We start from the raw sequence: 9,992 nt of genomic DNA on the forward strand, positions 1-9,992 counted from the left end.
GTAGATGTTATTATCGTCGGAATTGTTTTACGCGGCGGATAAAAGCATGAACTTTGATACAGATGTCCCTAAAACATCCCAGAAGGGGTGCTGACAAGGAAGTGAGTTATGGACAAAATTCAAATGTAAATGAAAATGAAAGCCTGGAAAACGAAATCCTGGGTACAGAGGCTAATCTGACACTGACTGGGACAGCAGTTTGAGATTAGCTCCTGACAGACAGACAGACGGACAGGCTAGCCCCCATCAGAGCTATTAGCCAGGCTACATCAGAGCCACACTGTGATGAACATCAATGCTGTGGGAACGCCGTGGCTCCAACGTGGGTCTCAGATTTCATGATCATCACCCGGAGACGTCAGTCATCTAATAACCCATTCTGACCTGAGATCAGATTCATACAAGGTTTCCACTGGACACACACTGGTCTGATTAACCCATTCTGACCTGAGATCAGATTAAAAAAAAATGTCAGTCGTTCTTCGATTTTTCAAAAAATAGCAGACCTACAAGCTCGTATCGCGCCACTCGGTGGCGCGATATGAGCTTGTAGATCTGCTATTTTTAAATAGCTAAAGCATAACATGATGCTGACACCAAAATGGGTGCCCGTTCAGAATGGGTTATATACCGTATGTCAAATTAAAGTTAAATATTTCAAAAAATTATAAAACGTGGGTGTAAAGAATCACACCCGCGTGAAGTGAGGGGCGCTCCAATCATCGTACATCATCATCAAGAATGGTGGTCCCTTATTGGCCAAGGTGTGACATCGACATACATACCCAGCCGATTTGCTGGGTATGTACAGTATGTCACATTATGACGTAAATTCTCCATGCATTGTCAATGGCATTTAATGTTTAGAATCTACACTATAGCTTTAAGGAGAGGCTAGTGCCGCTCAAAAAGAAATCACACCTGTGTGAAGTGAGGGACGCTCTTATCATCATACATCATCATGGATCATCTCATACTGGCCAATCAGAATGCCTGTGATTCGTGTGTGGGGAACTGACATTTTTAGAATCTGATCTCAGGTCAGAATGGGTTCATCAGACCAGTGTGTGTCCGGCGGAAACCTCGTATGAATCTGATCTCAGGTCAGAATGGGTTAAAAAAGAGAGAGAACATTTTGGAACACAGTTGAGTTCATGTTATTTTGTGATACCATCCTGGTGGTGTGGAGTTAGTCTAGACAGTTGCGATATTGAGGGGGCAGAAAACAGCCCGGTTATGTGGTTCATGTATTCATATTGAGGGGGCAGAAAACAGCCCGGTTATGTGGTTCATGTATTCATATTGAGGGGGCAGAAAACAGCCCGGTTATGTGGTTCATGTATTCATATTGAGGGGGCAGAAAACAGCCCGGTTATGTGGTTCATGTATTCATATTGAGGGGGCAGAAAACAGCCCGGTTATGTGGTTCATGTATTCATATTGAGGGGGCAGAAAACAGCCCGGTTATGTGGTTCATGTATTCATGCGAGCCCATAGAATGCATTCAGTAAACTTCCGGTTATCCCCATGCTCAATAGAGCGTCGCAGTCCCGCCCCCTGTCATGACGACGCCAGGCTCAGGAAATGATTCCCAATGCATTTTTCCCCCACATTTCAAAAAGACGGTTACGGTTACTCAAGTTGTGACAAATCATGACAATAAACACAATATTTTGGACCAAACAAATAATTACAAAGAAGAAAAACAACAAATAAAGTGTTGTAACCTGCCGTTTTTTCTTCTAATTATTTTTTTGGCAGATGTTTTTTTGTTTGTTTTCATTTGTCACGACAAGAGTTGGCTTTGTACGACGCTTAAAAGGTCTTTAACCCATTCTGACCTGAGATCAGATTCATACGAGGTTTCCACCAGACAAACACTGGGTCTGATTAACCCATTCTGACCTGAGATCAGATTCATACGAGGTTTCCACCGGACAAACACTGGGTCTGATTAAATACATACTTTTTGAAAAGTCTATGGGGAAAATGAACGGAGAATGATTTCCTGGGCCCTGGTAGGGGGCGGGACTGCGACGCTCTATAGAAGTCTATGTAGAAGAGCCGCCATTGGACTGGCCCCAAAAGGTGAACAGAGTTTGCGTAACTCTGTCTGGTCTATGATAGCACAATGACGTCATACTGACGACATAGAGTTCAGGGATCTCCATATATGACCACATTATGTCCATAGGATTGACACACACACACACACACACACACGGCTGACGGATCTGTATCGGAGTGTGACAAATCGGCGTGAGAGTTTGGAGATCGCCATATATGGCCAGGAAGTTAAACCAATCAGCTTGGGAGAGTTCGGGGATGGCCACATATGGCCAATATTAGGTCAGATATATCAGTGGCCCGTGTTTTTCACCCCATGATTGCATGAAGGGATGAATGAGCAACTACATTTTCTTTGAAAGAGCTTGCTGAGCTAACATTAAATAAACCTGAGGAACAAGAACCTCACCAGGTACTTGGAAGTGGACATTTGGAAATTTACATTTCACGCCTTTAGGAAGAAACAGAAATAACCTTAAGGTTAATCAGTAAAGCGTGATAATTCTGTGCCCGGCTTGGTGGCCTGCTTCAACCCCAGACAAGCAAATGAATCTCGACTCGCTCCCCCTGGCTTTGTCTCAAATCAGCTACCTGGTGGACAATTTAACAAAGACAAACTACCCAGGCAGTCAGCAGGAAATACAGCACATTGTGAACTGCCACGGACTAGATGCAGACAGGCATCTACTCCGCTATCTATTCTCTCAAGTGGATTTTAGCGACGATCGCATAAACAGCGGGAAGGATTTCCATCAAACACAGTTTCTGATCCAGGAGTGCGTGTCGCTGTTCTCGAAGCCAAATCTGATCTCTACTCTCTGCTACGCCATCGACAACTCAATGCACCACCAGGAGAGTTTGAAGCCATCGGCACACTTGTTTACTCAGCTGAGTAAAACTCTGAAGCTCAGCAAGGTCCAAGAGGTGATGCTTGGCCTCTCTTTGTTGAATTCTTGCAACGCAGACCTACAAGGTTTCGCAGCGCAATTCATAAAACAGAGCCTCCCGGGGCTCCTGCAGTCGTACGTGCACAACGCAGATCTCGGGGGAAACCAGGAAGGTGGCTTCCAGGACATTTCAATAGAGATCTTGCACCTGTTCCTCTCACTCATACTCTTCGGCCAGAAGGGCGCCTCCAGCGGTGTCGACCGAGAGCAGACTGACATCTTTCTCACCACACTGTGCAAATATTTCCCCCGGGAGCGTTGTCCTGTGATTCTCGCGCCGCTTTTGTACCCTGAAAAACGGGACATTCCGATCGAAAGGATCTTGCCGGATGCAGGAGGAGAGTCAGCCAAGGAGGACATCATTGTCGTGGAGGACGGTTCTCTTACAGAGTTCATGCAAGAAGTTGGCTATGGTTTCTGCGCAAGTCTAGACGAGTGCCGTAGCGTAATCCTCCAGTATGGGGTGAGAGAGGTGACGGCCAGCCAGGTGGCCAGGGCTCTGGGCATGATGGCTCGCACACACTCTGGACTGGCCGACGGCATCCCACTACAGTCTGGAGCCGTTCCAGGAGGAAGTGTCTGCAGCGATAGGAAGGACGACGACGACGGTTCACATGAGCCACACACCTGGAACGTCGAAGTTCTCATCGATGCGTTTCAAGAAGTGAACCCCGATCTGAATTTCAAGAAGGTGACCTATGAGTTGGATCACCCCGGTTTCATTATCCAGGACAGCGAGGGGTTAGATATTGTGGTCTGTGGAATCAAGCGGGGTCTGGGTGCCGATGTTTTCCCCGTTGACCTCATTTATCGGCCGTGGAAACACGCTGAGGGGCAACTGTTATTCATCCAGCGCTCCCTGATGAGCCCGGACGTATTTTGTTTTGCCGATTACCCCTGTCGTACAGTGGCCATCGACATGCTCAAGACGCCGCTGGAAGCCGACAATCGGGAGATTTCCTCCTGGAAGAGCCTGGACCTGGTGGAGAGTCTGTTGCGACTCTCTGAGGTCGGGCAGTATGAACAGGTCAAACAGTTGTTCAGCTTTCCCATCAAGCATTGTCCGGACATGCTCATGCTGGCCCTGCTGCAGATCTCCACCTCCTGGCACACTCTCCGCCACGAGCTCCTCTCCACCCTCGTGCCCATCTTCCTGGGCAACCACCCAAACTCCTCCACCGTCCTGCACTATGCCTGGAACGGACAGGGCCAGTCACAAGCCATTCGCCAGCTAATCATGCGCTCGATGGCTGAGTGGTACATGAGAGGGGAGCAGCATGACCAGGCCAAGCTGTCTCATATCCTGGATGTGGCCCAGGACTTGAAGTCCCTATCCATGCTGCTGAACGGTACTCATTTTCCCTTTGTTATTGACCTTGCTGTTCTTTCCTCTTACCGTGAATACCTCAAACTTGACAAATGGCTGACTGACAAACTTAGAGAGCATGGGGAGCCCTTTTTCCAAGCCTGTGTGATGTTCCTAATGAGGCGTTGCCCATCCAACCTGGGGGGCCTGGCCAAGGACAAGGACCTGTCTAAAAGAACCCAGTTGCCCCCTGAGACATTGGCCACAATGCTGGCCTGCTTGCAGTCTTGTGCAGGGAGTGTTTGTAATGTAATGAACAAAGTCTGCCAGCCATCACTAGGGGTGATGCCAAAGGTACGTGCTCCCATTACCAGCAGCCTCAAAAACGTCTCTCCTGTACCGATGGCCCCTATGTCAGCCATGCAGTCTCTGAAGCAGGTTGGCATGGGCACCTCTGACACCCAGAGCATCCAGGGTTCCCCCTCCACCATGGGCTCAGCCTTCAGCAACCCCCCGTCCCCTGCCAAGGACCTCCCACCACCACTCTCCAACCCCAACTTCAACCCCAGCACACCGCTTGGGGGTATCGGCAGCCTTTCCACAAATCCCCCTGGTCCTCTGGGTTCGGTCATTGGCTCTGGTCTAGAGATGCCCCCAGTGAGCAGTGAGCCTTCTGACACAAGGAAGAAGAGCATACCAGACCCGAATCCGGACACCTTTCAGCAGACTGACCTCTCTCAGGTGTGGGGAGATCCAAAACAACGCTTTAGTAAGGGGATAGAAGATGAAGCTAACAACTATTTCCAATTGATCTACAATAACAATCCATTGTACCCTACCATGTCTGTGGATGAGGTGGTTGAGATGCTGCAGAGGTTTAAGGACTCGACCATCAAAGAAGAGAGAGGGGTGTTCAACTGCATGTTGTCCATCCTGTTTGAAGAGCAGCACAACTTCCCTTCTCTACCAGACGAGGTGCTTCACATCACCGCATGCCTGTTAGGCAGCATTGTTGAGAAGGACCTGTTAAGTGACAAACTCCTAGCCCCGGTCCTCGGATATATCCTTGAATGCTTGCAAAAACCCTTTGGATCCAAAATGTTTTCTTTCGGCATTGCTGCTCTAGATAGATTTAAGAACAAGATAAAGGACCATTGCCAGTATTGTCAACACTTGGCCTCAATTGGTCACTTCTTGCAATTTCCCCAGCATTTACAGGAGCTTATCGAGTGTGGTCGGCAGTCCAGCACCACCCCTGGTAGCCTGGCTCTGGCCAAAGTTCAAGCCCTACAACAAGGTCCCCCAAGTACCCTGGTCAGCACCAGGGCAACTACCACCACTGCCGCCAAGACCACCATCACCAACAGGCGTAAGAAAGATCTGCCACCCTCAATCAACACTGACACCCTGCTAGTGGCAGACCAGGCGGAAAGGTTTGTGGAGCCTCCTGAGCATGTCCAGGAGAAGATTGCATTCATCTTCAACAACCTATCTCAGTCTAACATGACACAAAAGGCAGTGGAGCTAAAAGCAACTGAGAATGAGGAATTCATGCCCTGGGTGTCTCAGTACCTGTTGAAGCGTGTCATCATTGAGCCCAACTTCCACGGTCTCTACTCCAACTTCCTGGACACGCTCAAGAACCCGGAGTTTCTCAAGTTGGTCCATGCCGAGACCTACAGGTCCATCAAGAATCTATTGACCTCAGACAAGGCAGCTGCCAATTCAACTGATCGTTCCGTGCTGAAAAACCTGGGAAACTGGCTGGGCATGCTCACCCTGGCTAAAGACAAACCAATCGTCTGCCCGGGCCTGGAAGTGAAGTCTCTTCTATTGGAGGCCTATGTGAAAGGCCAGCATGAGCTGGTATATGTGGTTCCTTTCGTGGCCAAACTCCTGGAGTCTACCTTGCGTAGCATGTCGAGCTTCAGCCCCCAGAGGCAATGGAGCATGGACATCATGAATGTTCTGGCTGAGTTGCATCAGCTGCACGACCTCAAGTTGAACTTGAAATTTGAAATTGAACTTCTATGTAAGAACCTCTCTCTGGACATCAATGCTCTCAAACCTGGTAATCTGCTGAAGGACAAACTGAAGAGCCTGGAGGAGCAAAATAAGGAGGTAAAGCCTCCAGAAGAAACACTTTCTATAGTTACTACAGCTTCCCCATCCAGCCCTGCCGGCGCCACCACCACAACTCGCAGAACCACAGAGACCCCCACCCCACAGTTCAGTTACCACGACACCAATGTGTGTGCCCTGGCCGGCCTGGCCCCACACATCAACGTTAATATCCCCCTGCTTCAAGCCCACCCTCAGCTGAAGCAGTGTGTGCATCAGGCAGTGGAGCGGGCCGTGCAGGAGCTGGTGCCTGCCGTTGTCGATCACTCCATCAAAATTGCCATGACAACCTGTAAGCAGATCGTCAGGAAGGACTGCACTCTGGATTCGGATCAGACCCGCATGCGTGATGCCGCCCACCACATGATGAAGAACCTGACCCCAAGCCTGGCCAAAGACACCTTCCGCGAGCTGCTGAACACGAGCATCGCCAGCAACCTCAGAAACGGCTTTGCTGCTGCGCTTGGGGCACCACCAACGCCCCAACAGAGTGAGATGATTGAGGAGGCCGCGGCCAGGATCGCCCAGGACAACTGTGAGCTAGCTTGCGACTATATTCAGAGGACTGCGATGGAGAAGGCTGGCCCAGAAATGGATAAGAGACTGGCCATGGCTGTGCATGATAGTTTTACCAGGAACGTTCCAGGCTTACACAGCAATGATCTCTCGAAATCCAGTGAGTTTCTGGCTCAGGCCATGAAGCAACAGGCACTGGCCGCAGATGATATGGATCAGGTCTTTGAAAAGTGCATCGCAGACTTGGAGCAACACCTCCACGCCTTCCCTCCAGTCCTGGCCATGAGCCCCCAGACCGAAGCCCTGCAAACCCTACTGGAGACCGTAACATTGGCCAAGGATGGACCTGCCGCGTCGGACCTGCTGCAAAAAGCAGTGAAGGGTCTTTTGAATCCCACAAACGTGTCCAACGCCGACCTGCTGCAGCGCTTCAGAGGGTGCCATCTGTTGGTCCTGAAAGCCCTGCAGGACGGACGTGCCTATGGAACACAGTGGTGCAACAAGCAGGTCACAAGGTGTCTGATCGAATGCCACGACGACTACAAGTACAACGTGGAAGCGGTGGAGCTGCTGATCAGAAACAACCTGGTCAACATGCAGCAGTATGACCTGCGCCTGGCACAGTCGGTGGAGAACGGGCACGGCGCAGTGGCGTTCGCCATGCAGTTGGTGAGACTGCTGCTGGTGGACGAGCGTAACGTCAGCCACATCACCGAGGCCGACCTCTCCCACACCATCAAGGCCCTGATGAGGATCATTGATCCCTCTAAGGCAAATGCACCTGAAGGTCAGCCCCAGCTGACGGATGACGTTCGCCCCAAACACGAGGCCATGATTAACCGAGCTCACAATGGACCCAACTTCATAACGTACTCCGGGATCTCCCAGGCTTCGGATTATGACGACCCTCCGGGACTTAAGGAGAACGCAGAGTACCTGCTACGAGAGTGGGTCGACCAGTACCACTCTGCTGCCGACAGAACCAAGGCCTTCTCTGCCTTTGTCGTAAAGATGCATCAACAAGGCATCCTGAAAACGGATGACCTGATTTCACGGTTCTTCCGCCGTTGCACAGAGATCTGCGTGGGGAACAGCTACCGCTATCAGGCAGAGCAGCAGCACAACCCCGCTGCCAGTGCAGCCACCATCAGGGCCAAGTGCTACCACGTTCTGGATGCTTTTGTCAGGCTCATTGCCCTGCTGGTGAAGCAATCTGGAGAATCCACAAACAAGATCAACCTGCTCAACAAGGTGCTGGGAATTGTGCAAGGGGTGTTGATCCAGGACCATGGCGTGCGTCAAACCGAGTTCCAGCAACTGCCATACCATCGCATCTTTATGATGCTAATGCTGGAGCTCAATGCCCCAGAACACATCGAGACCATCGACTTCCACACACTCACCGCCTTCTTTAACACATTCCACAACCTGCGGCCCACTGAAGTACCTGGATTTGTCTATGCTTGGCTGGAGCTCATCTCCCACCGCGTATTCATTGCCAGGATACTGGCACATCCTCCACCACAGAAGGGTTGGTTCATGTACGCCCATCTGCTCATCGACCTCTTTAAGTACCAGGCCCCCTTCCTAAGGAACGTAGAGCTCAATAAACCGATGCAAATGCTCTACAAGGGCACCCTACGTGTCCTCCTGTTGCTGTTGCACGACTTCCCAGAGTTCCTGTGTGACTATCACTATGTGTTCTGCGACGTCATTCCGCCCAACTGCATCCAGCTCCGCAACCTCATCCTCAGCGCGTGCCCGCGCAACATGAGGCTGCCCGACCCCTTCACGCCCCACCTGAAGGTGGACATGCTGAGCGACATCAACGTCTCTCCCCGTATCCTGAATATACCCGGCAACTTCACCGGAGTCATGCCCTCCCAGTTCAGGAAGGACCTCGACTCGTATCTGAAGACGCGCTCGCCGGCCACCTTCCTCTCGGAGCTGCAGGTCAACCTGCAGGTCTCACACGACCCGGGGAACCGCTACAGCATCCAGCTGATCAACGCGCTGGTGCTGTACGTGGGGATGCAGGCCGTCGATCACATTAACAACAAGGGCAGGGCCCGCTCCATGAGCTCCATCACGCACTCCACTCACATGGACGTCTTCCACCATCTGGCCCTTGGACTGGACACGGAGGGGCGCTATCTGTTCCTGAACGCCATAGCCAACCAGCTGCGCTACCCCAACAGTCACACGCACTACTTCAGCTGCACCATGCTGTTCCTGTTCGCCGAGGCCAACACTGAAGCCATTCAGGAGCAGATCACCAGGGTTCTGCTAGAGAGGCTGATAGTGAACAGGCCACACCCCTGGGGACTCCTCATCACCTTGATCGAGCTGCTCAAGAATCCCGCCTTCAAGTTCTGGAGCCATGACTTTGTGCACTGTGCCCCCGAGATCGAAAGGCTGTTCCAGTCTGTGGCACAGTGCTGCCAGGCCCAACAGGTGATGGAGGGTGCCGGTGCCATCTAGCCTGGGTTCCAGCTAGCCTTTAGCTATTGGGTCGACCTAGCCTGGTTAATAAACCAGACCGAATCAGCCGTTGGCAAAAAAAAAATTGCCTGCCGGCGGATTACGGTCTGGAGAGGCTCAATTGTACGCCCATTTCCTACACCAGAGAAATGGGGCGGCCAATCGGGACACGGTATGCAATATGGGCGGGCTTTGGTACAGTGACTTTCAATGCTTGAGACCTTTGACTGACAGTAGCTCTGACCAATTGCGTTAAAGAGAAAATGTTTCAACCCGCCCCCCTGGAAATGAAATCCAAGCTGAGCCTCCCCAGACTAATATCCCGCGGTCCGTGCGATATTAGTCTGGTTTATTAACCAGGCTAGAGTCGACCCACCCCACAGACACGACTCCCTGGTCCTCGCCTCAGACCAACTGGAAACAACACTCGTTCTAAGTGTGGTCAAAATGACTACCGTTCCTTACTTACGTCTGTGACATAGCGATAGCATCACTGACGCGGATGGAGAATAAAGAGTCTTGTTGTCTGCGTTGAGTGCCTCGTGTCGAATCTC

The 9,992-nt window shown here is 51.1% G+C and overlaps 2 protein-coding genes across 2 annotated transcripts in view; both read left to right on the forward strand.

The window, feature by feature from the left end:
* LOC310857263 (arg8-vasotocin receptor-like) overlaps positions 1 to 2,407 on the forward strand; it is a gene marked incomplete at its 3' end in the record, with an annotated part of 12,064 nt that extends 9,657 nt beyond the window's left edge. Inside the window, exon 3 of the mRNA XM_083762874.1 lies at positions 2,398 to 2,407. Within this exon, the coding sequence (XP_083619000.1) occupies positions 2,398 to 2,407 (10 nt within the window). The remainder of the gene's footprint in view (positions 1 to 2,397) is intronic.
* Positions 2,408 to 2,613: 206 nt separating this feature from the next.
* LOC310857264 (CCR4-NOT transcription complex subunit 1-like) lies at positions 2,614 to 9,438 on the forward strand (the record flags this gene model as incomplete). Its single annotated transcript, XM_083762875.1, has 1 exon — positions 2,614 to 9,438. The coding sequence occupies one exon, from the start codon at positions 2,614 to 2,616 to the stop codon at positions 9,436 to 9,438; it is 6,825 nt and encodes a 2,274-aa protein (XP_083619001.1).
* Between the last annotated feature and the right edge of the window lie 554 nt (positions 9,439 to 9,992).

Source organism: Protomyctophum parallelum, assembly GCF_964188405.1.
Source record: "Protomyctophum parallelum genome assembly, chromosome: 4".
Classification (NCBI taxonomy): Eukaryota; Metazoa; Chordata; class Actinopteri; order Myctophiformes; family Myctophidae; genus Protomyctophum; species Protomyctophum parallelum.